At 37.1% G+C, this 19848-nt stretch overlaps 1 protein-coding gene across 1 annotated transcript in view; it reads left to right on the top strand.

Moving 5' to 3' along the window:
- Positions 1-383: 383 nt before the first annotated feature.
- The window catches only part of USH2A (usherin), a 401466-nt gene continuing 382001 nt past the window's right edge, over positions 384-19848 (top strand). Inside the window, exons 1-2 of the mRNA XM_068939839.1 lie at positions 384-940; positions 6248-6413. Of these exons, the coding sequence (XP_068795940.1) occupies positions 456-940; positions 6248-6413 (651 nt within the window). The 5' untranslated portion in view covers positions 384-455. The remainder of the gene's footprint in view (positions 941-6247; positions 6414-19848) is intronic.

Genomic DNA, 19848 nt, shown 5'->3' with positions numbered 1-19848 from the left:
TGTACTTTGTGTGCCACACTAGATCTGGGTTAAATTCTGCTTTGCTGTGGGTGCGTACAACTTCAAGCAGGCCCAGTCCCATTGACCTTCCTCAGAGCGATCTCTTGGCCTTAGCTAGCTAAAGTTTATAAAGATTTGGCCTGTTGACATAAAGGCGAGGGAAGAATTTTGCCTTAGGATCCCAGCAGTACGTCAGCTCTGTTTGTGAGAAATGGTGCCTTCCTCCTATGGACTGTGTCTGTTTTGTGTGGTTTGCAGATACCAGCTGTCAGCTACCTGTGTTTCATTGACCGGAAGATGTAGATGTCCTCTATGACTGAATCTTTGCAATTGATGTTTTGAAGATGGAAACACTGCATAATCTCTTAAAGCGTACCACCTGAGGATATTGCTACCAACATGGACATCATTATTTATTTACGGATGCTTTAATCAGGAAGAGCTTTTTTGTAAACATGAATTACCGGGCTCTTTCCTTAAGGTGTCGTTTCTTGTTTCATGCTATTGAAACCTTAATCTTAACTTACTATGACTCCTTTCTTTTGGTCAGCTCTCAGGGGCATTTCCCTAGGCTAGAAAATGTGGGAGCTTTCAAGAATGTGTCAGTTGTGCCAACTCAAGCCACTTGTGGGCTGTCAGACCGAAGTACTTTCTGTCATAGCTCAGTTGCTGTTGAAAGTATTATGTCCTGCACCCAGAGGTTCTGTATTCAGGAATGTCCATACAGGTCTTCACCTTCTTCCTACAAGCTGCTTCTTTCAGAAGGCCTAGGTACCTGTATCACAGAAGACAAAAGGGACTTGCATCCAGGGTCCTTCAGCAACGCTTCAAGTTTTATTTTTCGTAATCGCAAGGACTGCTTCTCTACTCCCCGTTCACTGAGGCTTGCAGTTTCATTTACGTTAACTGTATGGTTGAAACCTGAGCAAGAAGGTGTAATGTAAGTAGTATTGCAGGTGTTTACTTTCCTGATGCTCTTAGAAAAATTGATCGTTGTAGTCAGTCATTATTAGCAAGCTATTTAAAATTTTAAAAAGGTACAGTGAGAAACTATGACGTTTTAAAGCTGTATTTAGGTTGGGGTCTTCACAAGTGTCCGTACAAGTAGGATCAGTTTCTGTAGTGCTGACGCAGATGATAGTCCCTTTACTTTCAGTGGAACTGTTCATCCACGACATGCATGTCTATCCTTTACAACCTAAATTTGTGTTCTAATTCATATTTTTGCTTCTAAAAGCCGCTGGAAAAACATGTCAAGGATTTATGCTGTTGCTGTTTGCATGATGGAAAAGTGATTTAAAATTTTAGGAACCCCTAACATGAGTTTACTCCTTTAAAAAAAAAAAAAAAAAAAAAAGTACACAAAATCCCCAAATCTCCCAAGATGAATATTTTCATGCTATAAAGGGGCAATCTTCTTAGTTTTTCTGGAAGATCTGTGGAATGTTGGCAAATTAGAGCACACACGCTCATACTGCAAGAAAATTCTCCATTATTCAAAGTGTTTGTGCAATTTCACACAAATATTTCACCAAATAGACATAACTAAGCATGCTTCCTCCCTTGGTTGTCTACATGTCACGTATTTAGCAAATATGACTTTGTTGTAAGTGGCCTTTCAGCTCGACTGTGCCCGACTAATGAAAAGCCTGTTTTCAGAAAAAATGTGACAGATCCTGCACAAAAGTTTAATTCCTCTATCATAAAATTGCACAGCTGCCTCCTCTTCCTTCCCCTGGTTATACAGATCCTCTTTAAAGTGAAGCACACACAAAGTATAGTACATTCCTTCAGAACATACATCACAAATATTTTTGTACATGTGCTCTTAACTTAGTCTGAGAATGAAAATAAAGATGTACTCTGTGTATCATTCTTGATACCTGTTTTGCATGCTACTCTGAAATACTAACTTTCTGTCTAGGTGGGTGAAAATCACTAGAAATAATAGGAGCGTGTAAAATTATAATCTGCCAAATGCATGAATAATTGCATTTAAAAAAAATCAATCTAGCTATAATCTTTACACTATTGAAATTGTTGTGGTCATTGAGGGAGAATAAATGTGAGATCTACCTGGCAAAAGTGACTTTAGTTTGAGCTTAAGTTAAATCAGCTCAGCTGAAGGTATGTGTGAGGGAGTTTCTGGAGCCTAGTGTATTTTACAGACAGCATTTTCTATATAATGTTTGAATGTTGAACATCAGAGAGTCCGTTCCTGGGGTTGTCTTCCATCATGAGTTTGTGTGCGTGGATGCGTATCAGATTACTGTTAACAGAGCGTATGTCTAACTTGAAGCAGAAAAGTCCTGCTAATTTCCAGGCAAGCTATTGCAATGATATGTTGAGTGAGACCTGCTGAGGTCTGATTTCCCATGGAATTGCGTAAAACATTATCATCCTGTTATTACTGTGTTATTATGCACACAGTGTACATATTCTTGTTCACTGGGTTTTATAGATCACTTTAAAATCTGGATGTTTTATTTAATTTTTGTAGATCACTTCCTTTTCCTGCTGTGTGAGAGATTGCTGCTACTCAACGTGTAGAAATGACAGTGGTACAGCCCAGTCCTGAAATACTGAAGTTGGACAGCAATCTGTCCAGAGGACCCGATGATACGCTTTTGTCCAGATTTTTTATTCTGCTGTCCAGTGTTCCACTGTCCATGTAAATTTTTCTTTCTTCACAGAAGGAATACAGGATACCAGTTTTGGGGAAGTTACTGAGCTACAACAGAACAGAAAAAAGAGTTATGGGTACCTAGTACTCTTGATTAGAAGACAGAAAAGCTGAGAATCTGACAAGAGGGGATCAGTATGTATGAGTACATGTTAGTTGACAGATAACCGCTGATTAAACTAAGCAGAAAGAACTTGGGAAAAAAGTTTGTTGCATCATCAGGAGCATGCGGAGGAGCCTGGTGTACTGTAAGTAGGTGTATTGCACACCATATTGCATAGTTAGTTCATCCAGAGATTCAAGGTGTTTTTGGCAGTATAGCCACAGATGGTGTGGAGATATCTACAGAAAGCTAGTCAGCCGCTCAGTGCCTCGCAAATAGCAAGTGAAACTTGATTCAGAAGGCATCCTACAAAAGAGAAATGGCCTAACAGCATGTTAAGATAATTATATATTTTTCTTTTATTGTATTGGTTTAGTGAGTCCTTCAGGTTGGTAGAAGCAGTAAGATATATTTTAAAGTCTGTGATGGTTTCCTGTATTTTGCTTGAAGTCATTTGCGAGAGACACCTTTTGAACCGCATATCACAGCAGAGGGACTTTGCTGAACTTGGACCCGTTTGAACAAAGTCTTTGTGCCGCAATCTGACAACGTGAGGAAGATGGGCCAGAACCTGCTGCTTGTTTTACAAGTAGCATAGTTGAAAATTTAACAAGATACTTCATTTGCTAAGTCCTCTGATTTTCTTCATCGCTTCCATATATTAAGATTTCTTATGTGAAGCTGGGAAAGAATACGCTTTCATAGAAAAGGAAGTCGAGTCATATTAGGGTTTATTTATTTTGGAGCTCCAGTGTTGTTCTAAGATGTACAGTATAAATATTTATCGGTCTACTTTTAAGTTGTTACGTTGGGAAGTCCTGAAGAAAAGCAAGGGAATAGTGAGAATACACATTTGTAAGTTCAGTCTTTAAATTTATTTCCCTTTAGGCAGAAGTGCAGTAAGTGAGCAAAGCTCTTCTCCCTGAATTGTTCTTTCCCCATGTTTCCTGTCATGCTGCACGCTCATCAGTTAATCAGCATGCTTTCAGTAAACCTATGCATAGAATTTAGTATAATGTAGGAAGTACCAGGTAACTACTGGAAATAGACTAGGATAAGAACATGAGTAGAAGTTTAGCCTCTATGAGTAATCATTACAGGCAGCTTATACCAGTTTAGCATGAATTGGGCTAGCTGGAAGTTAGATGACCAGAAAGTATTGGAAGTGAGAATGAAATGAGCTGGGGCTTCCTATGCATAAAAGGGTCAGATGGAATGGCCTGATTGTGAAGCAGGCACTAGATGTATTATTTTAATTTTATTTACTTTATATAAATTCAGATACTATATGCTGCTGATTAGACTGAAGGGGGGGAATTGCTTTAAGATATCATGCATCTGATTTTTTAAACTTCTGTTCATGCCAATATTCCCATTTGTGGGTGTTCCAACCTATACTTGAAATTTACTTGCTGAAGCCATTTAAGTTGCATAAGATTTTTCCTCCAAATAGATTAATTCCCTATTAGCCTTTTTTTGAGATGACGTTTATCTTAGTTTTTAAATACCTGTTATTTCTTATGTGTTTACTTTTTTATTCCATATTTGCATAATTACCAGTTGCCTGAATTTCATTTCTTATATCGCATGAATTTGCTGTGTCATATCTGTACTGCATTGCTCTATACTCAATTTATTGCATGATTAGATTAAGTAAAATTATTTTTGCCACTACCATGAAAGCCTACTCTCCCTAAACAGGGCAGTTCACTAAAAAGTCATGGTTCCCAGTTAATGTGTGGGATCAGCAGTGCATCCACATTAGACTCTGCAGAATATTTTAATTTTTGAAAGTTAAGAAGTGGATTTGTTTGGTTTGCTTGTTCTCCTTTTTACCCCACCTTCGTGAATTGCAGTCAGGGATTGCCTCTGTGGTGTAGCAGGATACCAGAAGTTGAAAACTTCACAAAGAACAGTGGTTTCTAGTACTCCTAGTCAGAAGTAATGCTTATGCCTGTTTCACATCTGTTAGCATCATTTTTTAAAATTCTTTCTTCCTCTCTGTTTTCTACTGTTCTTGCTTTTTCTCTTCCAATATTAGGTCATAATTCACATTTGTTGTTTCCAAAGTGATGTACATCAAGGTCACTTCCTTTCTTAAAGTCATGACACCTATGAGGATAAAAAGAAAAAGTGGGGATGTTTTTTTTAGATAAGTAAAATAAACAAAAAACGGATTATCCAATTATTGTTTATCCAGGAACTGGCTAAATCCAGTTCCTAAATATTTTGCTGCTTAGCTGAGCCTTCCCTCATATTTATTATCTAGCAAAACTAGCATGTTTACAAGCAAACAATATATTGAAAAGACGAATCAACAATATATTAAGAAATATGTTTTTAGGAAGGATCGGCAAATAGTCTGCATTTTGCAAGTTGTTTTACTGACAACATTTCAACAGACTAAAATTGTAACATCAAAATGAATTTAATTTTCTCTTGGATTTAAATGTAAATCACTGAATAAAGGCAGTATCAGAGAACAGCCTTTCTGAATCTTTTCTTTTGTAAATGCATGTTAGTGAGGACTGAAGAAAGGCACAGAAGTTTATCAGCAATAAGTTTTTCTGAAATACATCTAAGTAAATCCTATTCTCAAATGAATTTTATACACTTTTCTCTCCTGATTTAGTAATGCATTAATTTACTCTGGTGTAGCTATTACAATATTTGGCTTTTCATATGTAAGGTGGGACTGGATTTCTCAAGCAGCTGAAACTGGAATGCAGTTTTTTTGTTGTTATTATACTTATGATGGCATTAGTAAATAAAATACGTAGCTGTTTGACAAGCATATATAGCCTTTGCTTTCTGAGGTGTGTTGGTATTGTGGTGACCAGTTGGATAGCTGGATAAGCCCTCATGCCTAGCTCTGGTTCCATTAGGTTAGAGAAAGGCTGTGTCAGAGGGAGAGTATAGGGAAAGCTTGTGTTGTTGCTACCTTAGCTGGATTGGTTAGGTGGAAAAATAGAAGATTTATTTCCAGAAAATGTCATTCATAGTGCTTTCATGGATGTATTACACTTGCGTCTTTGGAACAAGAAAAGTGTAAGTGTCTCAACAGGATGCACTATGTTGTGCAGCTTTGTAAGAAAAGTGCAGCAGAGAACTTAATGAGGCAGAAGCTTAAATATTAGCTTTAACAGCCACACAGCCAACCTGTTTTCTGTCATGGAACCCTGAAAAAGGAAGTGAAATGGGCGTGAATGTATTTTAAAAAAAAAAAAAAAATATATATATATATATATATATCAGAGGAGAAGAAAATGTTTGTTAAAATCCTTTATGCTTAGTATATCCTGTGACTTTCACTGTCAGTGGGCATCTTCTCAAGAGCTGTATATTTAGTGTGTATTTTAATCTATTCTGGTTGGCATCACTTTACAGGATAGCACCTTGGCAAGAATGTGTATATATGTGTGTCTCTAACCTTATGTTGTTTTTCTTGGTTATTTTCAAAGGTGTGTGATAGAAAAGGCTATTGATGGGCAGACTGTGTTCAAACTCACAATCTCTGAGAAAGAAACCGTGTTTTATTATTGCACAGTAAATGGTTTGCAGCCACCAATAAAAGTAATGACATTGGGGAGAATTCTTGTGAAGAAATGGATTCATCTTAGTGTGCAGGTGAGTAAAATAAAAAGAATTTAATATTTGTTGAACCACAGCATTTGTGAGAGAATAAAATAACTATATAAATACCTGTACGAGAAAGGGTAAATTGGGTGGTGTAGCTGATAACTCTGAGTCTTGTAGGTAAGGATCTTAATTTGGGAGCCAATTTTGAGGCAGTTGCTAATTTAGCACTGGAAATAAATGCTGTGCACACATTCAGCTTAACAAGCAAGACTGAAAACTCTCAGTGCTAAGAATGCTGTTACTTGAGGTGAAGAAAATCTGCTTTTTCTGACGTTAATAAGTCTTGGGTCTCCAAGATGTTTCCTTAAAAAAGGAGAATGCCATCGTCATCTGTACACACAAATGTACTTATCTTGTAGAAGTGTGACCCATTTTGTTATGAATGCTTCTTACAGTGCATATAATTAGTGTAACAGTTTTGCAGGATCAATTAAGCTAGTAAGTTACAAAGCTATTACCTCTTATTTTAAAAATACCATTCAGAATTGTAAAGACAATTCCTATGTTCAAAAAATCTTTTGTTGACATAACTTTTTAATAAGTATATAAAGATCCACTGAGGATAAAGCAAAATTGAGTTTGTTAAATTTTAAACTGTATATACAAAAATTAGTAAACAAATACAGCAGACAGTAAGGACATTTGGTTATTTGCTTGTCTTAATAATTCCCAGCAGACACTCTAGTAAATTCGGTTTGTAAGTCAGGTTCAGCTAATAACTAAAAGCTCTAATTATCAGGTACTGAAATGTTTATCTTCTCTTTCCTCCATTTTCTTTATCTGGTCCATTAAATTTTGTTTGGTTTACAGCACAAAGAATAGTTTTCCTGCTTTCTTGAAACCTGCTAAAAGGTATTGACTGTGATTTGGATTTTTAGTGCTAGTCTTGTCACTCATAAGAAGCATTTAAGCTGACGTTTTGAATTTTTTGCCGTTTCTTTTTTCCAGGATAACATCATGGTAGTGTGAATAAGATTTTGGCTGTTGGATTAAGAGAGTGACCTTAAAGGTAGAGCTAATGAACTTTACACTGCAGATGCTCCAAGGGCGCTATGTTAGTGCTATTGCTGTCAGCCACTTTTTTTTTTTTTTAAACTAATCTCAGAAACTGCTAAAGCCTAGGATAGCAAAGTGAAGAGTGAAGGGGCTGGATTTAAATACACACATCTTAATTCATATTACAGAGAACCCCCAAGCACTCCCTAGAATTCAGTCCATTTCTTTGGGGAAAGTTGTCCAACACAGAAAAGTAGTAGCAGAAAAGAAGTGTAGTTTCTAGAGTCTTAGAGAGACTACAGATTTAATACCTTTTCCAAGTTTCTGAGATCAGGACAGAACTTCACATTCTGTGATCTGTAGTACTGTAGGATTCAGCTTTCCATTAAAAATGATGGTGGCTGCCACATTTTCCATTTAGAACTAGGTTTGGCTATCAAACTTCAGGCAAAGTTTTAAAAAAATCTTTTTGGGCAAAGTTTTAGCAGGTGTCCAAGAGCATGTTTTATAAATGGAGAAATAAATGAAAAATGATGGTATGAGAGGGATTGAACAAAATCAGGCAAAAGTAACATTCATATGACAGTGGATGTGTCTTCAGACAATAGTAATATTTGATGGTGATAGGATGGTTTCCAGAACTTTATAGTTTGAAGCTTTGTCCTTCCTTCAAACACAGGCGTTTCCTTAAGCTGTTTAAAAAGCATTCTGAAGATTAAAGCACTATGCAGTTTTATAGGCATTAGTAAATTTCGTTAAAGGCAGTGGGAGACCCTGGAGTTCACAACCAAAACTACGGAGCAGCTGAACTTGTTCTGAGTTAGTGATTTTTTGACCTCTATGACTAACCAGCCTTCTCCCCAGGCAATGACCAGGCTGGGTGTGGTATGTCTCTGTACTGTGCTGTGGAGTAGAAATCCTTATGTGAGTTATAGGTGAGATAAAGGGTAAAGGCAGCAGGCCTAGCTGTGGCAGAGTGGATTAATAGGTGTGCTTATTAGTACTTCTAGCTTTTCCAGGTAAGTGAGATCATGTAGAACATCTATGCTTTTCTGTTGATGCAAAACTGCCTCTACTACCTGTAAAGGATTAGAAATCCCAGTTCTGTATCACTGTTTGTTATAGGTATATCCTTACATTCTAGCAAAGACAAGCCCTAGGACTGAATTCAGTGGCTGTTAAATTAAGATAGTCACAAGTACAATGTATCACAAGTTTAACTAAACTAAGAGTAGATTCAACATCTTTTTAGATAATATACAGAATTTGGCAGGTGTCAAGAGAATGTTGTTTGGCATTCTTTTTATTTAGGGTCTTCCTAGAGCTCTATGACACTGTACTGATGTCAAAAATCTGTTCAGGCTTATTTGAGAGGTTGGTTGATAGGATTTTTGGACTAAAAGAAAACAAAGTTTGTGAATGTTGTTTTGAGGGAGACCTAAATAATACTCCTAGTAAGACAGATGAAAATGTGGAAGGGATATTTTCATACAATTAATGAAACTTGTATACGTGGAAAAAATGGCAACAATGCCATATTGGAGTTGCAGAAAACCTAAAAGCCTGTGAATCTGAATTTCAGGGGACGAGTGATAGGATGGGATACTGCTATGCTAAACAGCGTTTCACATAAAGACATGGTCTTCTCCATGCATGAACCACAGTAAGCACAGGCTCTTCAGATTCTTTTAAATGAATCTTCAGGTGGTAACTGAAGATATATGTGGTAATTTCTCTTTATCTTCTTAGGAAAATGTTTTTCCTTCATGTCAAATGTATAGGCATCTAACCTATTGACTGGCAGAATTTGATTTCCCAAAAATTGAAGTTAGAAACATTAAATGCTGCAAGCTCATGTGTAGTCATGATACTGTAGATAATATAAATAATACCTCTGACCTTCAATATACATGTGTGTGTTCTAGTAGCTGAAGGTTCGTAGATCGAGCAGATCTACGAGCAGGTCCTTGTTTTCCCCGAGGCTCCTAAACTTTTAAGCAGTGTAGCTGTTCTCTTAAATTCTGTGGTGATGTAGGTCTTTGTAAGAAATGTAGATGACAACAGTGGATCAAAATAGGTATCTTGTCAATTTTATTGGATGTAAACTTGATCAAATACTCTAGAGTATTACGAAGTATTATTCAGTGCTATGCACAGTATTGCACGTTTACTAGGTAGACAGTGTGACTGCCTACTTTGAGGCTCGTTTGGTTGCTCTGGGGTGTCTTTGGTTGGGGGAGAGGAAGAGGAAAGGTTACAGGTGTAATCTCTTGTTGCTCAGCAACTGTGGGCCCTGTGGGCCTGGTAACAAGTATGCCTAATTTAGATGAGTCTGATTCAGGACAAAAGTTTAAAAAGCCGAGTGTTCAGCAAATGCTACTAGGTCTAACTAATATGGTTAGGAAATAGGGGTACGTACTGGGACCCATCCCTAAGGAAGAAGCAGTACTTGTTGTTTGGCTACCAGGGAATTTATGCCTCTCGTTTGTGACAGGACACATGCTGAACAAGGGCAGATTGGCTGGCTGAGAGTGAGAGCACCGTTACTGTGTGGGGCTGGTTCCTGCTTCTGAATCAGCTGCAACTGAGGAAGTGGGATTTGAGGCAAAAGGCTTTAAATGCTGTGCTGACAACTAGAATAACAACCAAAGGAGACTATGGGATTTGATCTTGGTAACAGTGTTCGTGGGAGACTGGTGAATTTTTATGTTTTTTTTGTTGCGTTTTGGAAAGAGTGTGTGTATGCATGATGCAGCTGGACTGTGAGAGAGGCTTCTCTACCCAGGAGCTAGAGTCCAAGCCGCTCTCTGAACACAGATATGCTTAATATGAGACCGAAAGTCAAGCAATCGGTAAGAGCTGGGAGCTTGCAAAGAATGATATTTCTGTAATTGGAAGGAAAAACTGAAATATTTGCACATAAATGCCGTGTGATGGGCAACATGTCAGAGGAGCTTGAAGTCCTGGTGGGAGATGTGCAGCAGCTTACAGAGAGAGCATTACTACGGTAGGACACCAGGTATGTTTGGAATTCAGGTATAAGAGCATATGAACTATTCAGGAATGATAAAAATGAAATGGTGGAATAGCACCAAATAGTAATTAAATAAGAGAGAAGGGGAAGAGAAAGGACAGCATGGATCAAGAAGAATTTCTTTCGAATAAAATTCCAAAAGTGAGCTGAGGTAGGTGAGGAGAAGGTTAGTAAATGAATTCTGCTGAGGTAATCTGGCAATTTAAATCCTCAGGTTTGGATTTCGATATGTAATTTATTAGAAAGAAGAACTGCTAAGAACTGTGTCATTACAGAAACTTATTCTCCTGTTTATAGCTGGGAAATTAAAGTTCTACCAACAGGAGCAGGCCTGAACATTCCTGTAAATTCTGGGTGACAGGTTTCTTCATCAACTAGTCACTGAAGTAGACAGTCTGGAGATCGGCTTTATTAAGTGATGAAGGCATTATTAGAGATGTCAATCTTAAAAATAATATTCACCTAAGTATTCACAACTTGATTCAGTTGAAATAGAAGAATAAACAAAAATGGTTCTGTCACTATGCTCTTGGGTTTCAAAAAGGACAAACAGGTAGGACTAACATAATAAAACAAAGTGAACTGAGGAGCCCAGAGACTGAATGGAGGAAAGGCCTGAAACGTCTTTAAAATAAAAATGATAAATTTAAGAGGAATCTCTGCTCTTAACAAGGGAAAAAAATTGGAGAAATAGTACCCACGCCTAACCAGATGAATAAGCACATTTGCAATTAGAAATGGCAGTCTACAAGCAGTGGGGAGCAGGAGAGCAAATTTGCAGAGAATGCTATGTAGGAATAGAAATAAAACTGTAAAGATGTCAAGCTGAATTAGACTTTGCAATGACTATTAAATGGTAAAAAGGTTCTTAAGAAGCTTTATAGAAGAAGACAAGGCCCTGTGGAGTGAAGATGTGCTTGAGATTAAGGATGGTTTAAGTAAGGTCCCCAAAATAAATAAATACTTCTGTTTTCAATAAAGATAATCACAGTCATGGAGCAAAAACAAGCTGTATATTAGAAATGAAAATATGTAAACAGCAGCAATGTAAACAGCAGCAATCATAAAGTGGAAGAAATACGAATTAAGAAACTTATTGTGTACATGCTGATGAAACTGGATTGTCTTTGTCCAAATATTCTGAAATAACTGGTATGTAAAATGAGGTATTTTATATGAATCTAGCAAATCAGAGGTGGTATTATAGTGCTTACATTTAGGAAGAGGAGGGAAAAACGTTCTTGGCAACTACAGACCTATTTGTCTCAACACACTGGCATATGAGAATTTAGAGTATACATTTGAAGGAACAGATCAAGAAGTGGAAGCAAATGAAAAAAGGAAAAAAAATGCAACATAGATTTACCAAAGATAGCTCATGTTAGCTAAGAAGCTAACATCTTAGCTTTTTTTTTTTTTTTCTTCTTTCTTTTCTTGAGCAGAAAACCGATTTTCAGGCAAAGTGAATGTGTTAGATTTCCTCTATCTGGGCTTCAGTAAAGCGTTGATATGACACCTCATGAGAAGTTGTAGGGTCATAGGAGGTGCACATGGGGAGAGGTGGCAATGGATACTGCTGAAAGGATCTTGCTTGTAATCCCTGAAAAAAGATTAGAAGTTAATTTCTCTAGCATTAGTCTTTGGACCAGCCTTATTATATTTTCGTTAATGATCTTGGCAGAAATATTACGAGTGTACTGATAAAACTAGCTGATAACAGAATGTGGAGAGGTGTCATTGGAGAGGGGACCACTGAAATGTCATGCAGGAAGACTGGAATGACTGAAAGGATGAGGGTAACAGACATGAAATAAAACTTGGTATTACAAAATGCAAAGTCATAAAGGTTGAAATCAGTAACAAAAACATTTGCTAAGTACCTATTCATCAGAAAGTGACTGAAATAGTGGGCCAGGTGTTGATGATGAGCTACTAGCATGATGTGGCCTTGAAAAAGGCGTGTATTAAGGGAATACATCAGGAGAGGCATTTCCGGTAGTGAGAGTAAAGTATGGTTGCTGTTGCACTAAAGTCTGAGATTTCGTGTGGAATGTTGTGTACAATTGCAGACATTCATGTTTAAAGAACATAAAATAGAACAGAGTTGCTAGGCTTACAATGGCAATGAAAGGCTTTATACAAGCCTTACAGGTGGTAAGTAGGAGAATCTTCTTTTGGGAGTTAACTATACTGAAGAATAGGAGGACGTACAGTTTCCTTCTCTGAATATGTTGTAGGGTAAACACCAGGACAGAAAAGGAGCTATTTGAGATAGAAATTATGAGATGGTTCTACCAGGGCAGTCTGTTTCTTAAAAAGCATTCTGATCAGAGTAGTGGGGATAAGAAAATTAAATTTAAAAGGAGCTCAGTAACTTTCATAGGAAAGATAATGTGATACAGTGCATCCTGTAGGAGAAGAAGGAATTTCCTACCACATCTTGTTCTTATGTAGGAGTATTATGGGATATATATATTTTTTCTTTTCCTGCAACATTACTGAAACGACCACTCTCAGCAGGATATTGGACATGAGTCACTAATAGTCTTGGAATGGATTGGAAAAAGCTCCTTGGGACATCTGCTCGGTCTTACTGTACCAATCTGAAAGTAACTTCCTACTTTTAAGTGGTTTATGCAGCCTTCTTAATATGTGGTATATTGCTGACAGAGCTATTGGTTATCCATTTCTTTGCTCTTTATACCTAATAAACGTTTGAGAAAAGTCATCCTTGAACAGTTCTGCTGAGGTAAGTTGAAGTGAATTTGTAACAAAAGTGAATTTTAACCGTTTTTTCTACTCACCAATTATTTTTCTCTAATGATGTATGCTAGCTTTATTTTCCATTGCTTATGGTTTGTTTTGTAATTTCTGATAGGGTTTTTTAATAGGCTGCCTAACAGTCCATAAACTGTGTTTGTTTGTTTTTGTTTTTATTTTAAATTACTGGCACTATTCTAGTTGATTTCAGTAGGTAAGGATCACGTTCTTCAGGCTTCTGAAAGTTTTAGGATCATTCTGTGTTTGATCTTGACTTACGAGTATTTATCATTGTATCTTTGAGGCGTTTATTAACCAAAACACTAATTTAAGGCACACAGTGGGGTAAAAAATACATATCACCTTAAATTAAAAGAAACTGATGTGCACTTAAAAGTTCATTTTTAAGGCACCAATTTCAAGAAATCAAAACATTTGAAAGCATAGCAATGCATAATGAAGGCTGGTTGCGTACCTCATTATCTCTGCGTAGTGATGCTAAAATCAGATCTGTGCCACTTAGTAACAGCAGCTCTATTGTGTATTTTCTTTCTAATATTCACTGTTAAGGGTCTCTCCCTTTCCCATTGATACTTCAGAATGTATTTAGCCAATTAAGAAGAGCGGAATTGAAACATGAATTTTCAGATACATCCAAGACTGCTGAAATAGGAGATTCTTTGAGAACATGTCAAACTGATGTATTTGTTTCATATTTAGTGTCCACAATTATAAAAATAATCTTTTTACTAGCCTGTATTTTGCCTGATCATGTCTGTGTAACTCTGCCATGTTTTGGCAGACAGTAGCACATTAAAAGCTTTATAAAGTAAGTTTAAAATCTAAATGCAAAGAGGTAACCATGACTGAATTACTCTCCTGAGAGCAAAATGCTCTTAGAGTGCCTACTGAAATCAGCATTATCATTTCAGTACATGTCAAATATGAGTCATTTCCTAGTTTAGGCAAAATTTCTTTATAAATCTTTAAATCTTCTAGTTCTTTCAAGAAAAGGTTAAAGTACTTATGATTTAATGAGACCGCTTTACATCATAACTGTTTGACTATCAAGAGAAAACTTGTCCTTTCCAATTTGTGAAATCCTTTTATTTTCTGCTCAAGTTTTTGAATACTTTAAAATTTATGTTAAAAGCCAAGAACCTGAGACTTTAAAATGGGGAGGAAAATATTTACTGTGTACACACTCTGTGTATATGTTACTAAATATGGGGTTTTAAATGGGGTATATACCTCAAGTTTAGTAAGAGTTTAGGAAAGCAAGGAAGCCTCTTTATTTAACAAATCACTTTGACATCCTACTTGAAGTCATCACTTCTTAATCATTGAGTAGTTTGTCAGTCCTAAAAAGGCAGAAGGGAGTTTGCATCAACTGCACATACTAGAACTTCTTGTCTACTAAATGCATTTATATGATGAAAATACTTAGGAGGATGGGGTCTGTCCATGTAGTTGTTGCTGTGCTGCCAACAAACAGCAGAAATAAACACATTATACAGACTGCAACGTGTTTTCTGAGAGTCTGTTTAGAGAACTGTTCTTGGAAAAAATAAGCATAGCTCCCTTGGCAACTGGTTCATCATTTAGCGTCTGCTATGATTGCAGACCGTTCTGATATTGCTGCTGAACTTACAGCCTTGGGGTTCTTTGATGTAAATAACTTACTGCGCTGCATCCAGAAGTGCTGCTGTGGTGTTTGCCTCTTGTTCTCCTGGGCCACGGCTACTGGAATGTAGACTGGTTTGTGTTGATTTGAAAGCTCTTTGTTGCAATAACTTCAGCTCCTTGGGAAATGGGGATATTTCCCAGCTGCCCCTAGCTTCTCCCCACTTACGTTGTTTCTTAACAAAGACTTTCCTTCCTTCCTGAATATGAATTCAGGCAGCTTCCTTGAGTATCTCCAGATTTAGACTTGCAGGCTAACAGCTGTTTGGGAGCACAAGACATGTAACCTCATCTAAGCCAGGATTTTAATTTCAGGGAATACCAAAAATACAGTTTTACCAATGCTGTCTTGACTACTCTTCTGGAAATTGCAAAGTATTTTGAAAATTCTACTAAGGTGTACACAGACTTTATATTCTGTACAGCAGGAATGGAGTGAAGGCTTTGGGTGACCAAGCTGGGAGTAGGTAATACTGACTGTTCTGCAGAAGCTATATGTGGTTTGTTTGGAGAGAGATAAGGCTGCAAATCCATCAGGTTTCAATTTGTTTCACAAGCAGTTTGTTTCCTTATACAAAAATATATAGCAGTGCTCCCATTATTAAAAATACAGTTTAATTCTCTATGTTAAGAATGAGTTGCATTTTTTCCACTAATTTTAAACCTTTAGACATCCTGCAGTCCTTAAGGTAGTATTTCTTGGTGCTTTTTTTGTTTTTAATTTTATTTGTATTTTAGATAAAAATAGGTGAATTAGAGATGAATAATGGTTGGTGCTATTCTAGAGCTTTTTTTTTTTTTAATTTGAAAATAACTTTCAATGTTCTTAAGGATACCATAAAAAATTTTTCAGGATAAATGGTTGTGTGAATCAAACTTCTAATGACCACTGTAGTATGCAGTACGTGAATTGCTATTGTATGTAGTTACTGGGCATAAAATATGTTTACAAAGGATAGTTTTTCTTGCAAAAGAAAAATAACGACATTTAATGTTACGGCAGCATAGAATTCTAAAAGGCATGCCATACCATAGTTAAGTAAGTAGCCTGCTTAGAGGAATGTATTGAAAGGTAAAGAAAACAATAAATGACATGCTTCAAGTATTCACATTCAATATTAAGAATAATAGTAAAAATTGCATAACTAGAATTAAAGAACTAAGAGAAGAAGAGATGTATGCTGTTCAACAACATCCTATGAATTAAACTGCGGTTGTTGCAATTAAATAACTTTTTTTAGATTGTTAGAAATCTGGAGCTCTACTGAAAGAGGGGAAACATAAACAAAAAAATTAACTAGATAGCCCTTCATTCTGAATTAATGTCTTATAAACAGTGTTCATAAACATATATTTAAGTGGATCACCAAATATGCATTACTTAGTGTAACTTCAGGTACTCTTCCACAGCTGCATTACTGCTCTTCCATTTGTACATTTGTGTGCCCTTAGACTGTGTAGAGATTAAGCTTTGAGAGACTGGAAGGAGCTACATACACCTGATATGGCTGTTAGCATAAAACATTAAGATGATACTGACAGAGTACATCTACATTACCAATTTTGTGTGCATGAAGGCGTTCTGTTTGGTGCAGGTTTGTCTGGTGTCTGAATTTGGAGTTTTGTGGTATGCGCTGAAGTGTGCTGCTGATGTGCTTGACCTTGGTTCCTTTCTGGGGAGACCAGGTTAGAAGTTTTATGCTGAAGTACCACCGTTTAGAGCACACCATTTGCAATGTGGACACCAGGTCTTCCAGCAGGTGGCTCTGGGTGTATACAGTGCATGGGCAGAGGACAGGCAACTGGTGTGAACTTCATTCTCGGTAAAGACTCATTGTGGAAGTCCTGAATTATGACTGAACCATAGTCCTTCCCTCTTTATGCCTTACTAGCCACTAAAATAGATGTACTTGTAAGGTATTTGAAACTTTCTTTTTAAGAGTTTAAAAACTTCTTGAGTGCAGCAGAATATTTAGGGCAGCTTCTGCTTCTCTTACGTATTTAAAAAAATTACTGCATTTGGTTCTAGTTTCTCTAGGAGAGTTAAGTCAGATGTTTGATCAAGAAATGAAGATGAAACTTTCAGATTGTCCTTTGTGCAACCTCCATTATTTCTGTGTGAACTTTTTCTTATACATCTTGCGTTATCACCTGTGAATGCAGTTAATGGAAGATGACATAAATTATATATGTAGATCCTGTGCAGTGCAAAATGGTATGTGCTGGTACACAGGAGCACTTTTCTGGCGTGTCTTTGCATATATAATTTTCTCGTGGAAGCAAAGAAGATGTCCTGACCCTGAACAACTTGTCAGCTTGGCTGGAAACTAATAATTTCTGTGATGTAAAGAGGGGGAAGTACTCCTTCTGTCCATGTATCTTGTTCTGTTACCTCAGCTCAATAATACTATGGTATTACTATGGTCTTCATCATGTAAGAGCTGCTGTGTTGGTCTGACAATAGGTCTGCCTGTCCAGATAGTCTTTCTTTGATTATGAATGAGAACTAGGTGCCCAGGAACAGCTTTCTTTAGATACATCCCTGACTTAGTTTCTGACAACTAGCTGTGTTGTGTATGTTGTGTTGTAGCCAGTGACTGAACTATTCTTTGTTTAGTATTCTGATTCCTTTTTATAATTTATATTTTTGATCTTTGCACTATCCTCTGGCGATGAGTTCCTCATGCGTAATTATGACTGTATGAAAGTTTTTTTCCTGTGTCTTACCCTGCTGTCTGCTAATTTCATTCTGCTAGTTCCTTTTGCATCAGTCACTTCCTACTTACTGTTCTCATGCTATTTAAGATTTTTGATCGTAGAGCTTGATCACATGTTGTTATAATGGTTTATACTCTGTATTCCTAGTTCGTTTGATCTCTCCTCCATTCTGCAATTTGGTCATCCCCACTGATCTTTTCTGAAAGTTTTGGGCATTGTTATATTATTATTTTTGGGCTGCAGGGATCAGAACTGCGCTTGTTGTTCAAGATATGATGCTCTTGAAAAAAGAAAGACAAATTTCTGTGGTGGCAAAATGAAGTTTTGTGTTACTAATTCATCTCCCAATAATCTCACTTGGTTTGCTCTTTGGCTGCCATGGAGCATTGAGTACATTAATGAATAACTGTCTACAATAACTCCAAGACCATTTTTTCTGAGGTGACAATTCTGAGCTTATTGGTATGTATACATAGTTGGGAATATTTTCCTCATGTCCACTGCTTTGCGCTTATTAACACATTTAGTCTGCTACTCTTTTGTTTTGTTTGAGATACTTTTGTAACTTTGAAGTAAGCTTTAACTTTTACTGTGTGGGTGTATTAACTACATCCATTGTCACCTAACTAATACTGTTTTCAAGACGAGACAGAATGTTAAATAGCAGGTGTTGTTGGGGGAACCTACTGATAAACGTCTGTCTGTGTGAAATGTGGCCATTTAATGTCTACCCTTGTCGAAAGCTTTCTGGAAAGCCATTGTATCGATCAGTTCTTTCTTATCCATGTGCCTGTTAACTCCTTCAAAGAACTCAAAAGTTGGGGCTTGATTTCCTTCCACAAAAGCCACTTTGACTTTTCCAGTATATCATATTTATCCATCTACTTAAGACTTCCATTTTGCATTACAGTTTCCATTTCACCCTGTATAGACTTTATTTGCTGAATTGTCAGAATAATTGCTCCAAGACCTGGTTATATATCATACCTGAAATTTTAATTTCTGCATTATTCTTCAGTCACTGCAAGGCTAATTTAAAACTGTATTGTATTTTCTCTTGCTGCTGCTTTTTCTAATCTCCCATAGAATTTGACGGTGCTGCTTTTTCTTTTTTCTTTTAAAGAGTAGACTGGAGTTAAGTTATGATAAGTTTGTACCACAGATTCTGTGGTATGTTTTAACACAGCTCATTAACCTTACCAAAATCTGAACTTTCTTTTAATGTACAGCCACGCTTCTTCACAGGCATGACCTATGTCATTCCTGACGTTCTAGTTCAGTCATCTGCAGACAGGCATATTTTGTCATGTTCTATATGTGTACTTAGTTAGGACTCTCTTTTTCCTGATGTTTTTTGGTGCTTTCTTCCCTGAATTTGATCAGTTTCTTTCCTATACAAGTAAACTGTTCCTATTTTGATGTAGGAGAAGCTTATCCTCCTTTGATTCCATCTGTTCCAGAAAAATCTCTCAATTCTTAATCACCTTAAATCTCTTCTACCTACACTGTTTGCTCAGTTGTGCACAGAATCCTTCAACCTTGCTTGTCTGATGCTTTCTGATACTGGCAGCATTTCAAAGAATGGCACTGGCTTTGATCTTCTGCCTCCTGAATTAAAGCCAAAATACATTCCCCTTGAACTTCTCCTCCATCCTTTCTGGTGGTTTTTTACATGTAGCATTGCTATTGTCTGTGATCAGAGACAGCCTAAATAGTGAGTCACTGTTGTTGCATCTGTAGGCATATCAATGTGTAATATTCAGTGGCAGCATAGCTTAGACTTTCAGTATCACTACTAATCAGACATTTTTAGGACTGAGAGCTTCTCTGTTTCTGTCCACTGGAATCCTTTTCCTGGGGATCCATCCTCAGTGCTCAGAGATGCTTTCAGGCTCTTTCTAGCCTGATGGACTACCCATGGGACTTTTGGTGGTCTTGGAGGCAGGACTGGTCAGCAGAAAAAGTCTGTTCTCTTTCAGCTGCTTTGGGTGCCTTGCTTCAGTCTTGATATTTGATTTTCTGTCTCTTTGGGTTATGACTTCTTTGCACTTTTTGCATGTGCTTCCTGTCTGTAGGCAGGTAATTGTGCATCTAACAAGCGAGTCAACTGGATTACTGCTCTTCTGTTGGACTTCTTAGTGCAGTTCATTGTATTTTGGGGGCTAAGATGTGCTTATTGGCATCCTTGTCTTTGCTGTTGATTAGAATCAGCCTGGTCTCTCCCTGTGTACT

Source organism: Struthio camelus, chromosome 3 (genome assembly GCF_040807025.1).
Source record: "Struthio camelus isolate bStrCam1 chromosome 3, bStrCam1.hap1, whole genome shotgun sequence".
Taxonomy (NCBI): domain Eukaryota; kingdom Metazoa; phylum Chordata; class Aves; order Struthioniformes; family Struthionidae; genus Struthio; species Struthio camelus.
This window is presented reverse-complemented; position numbering and strand designations above follow the sequence as displayed.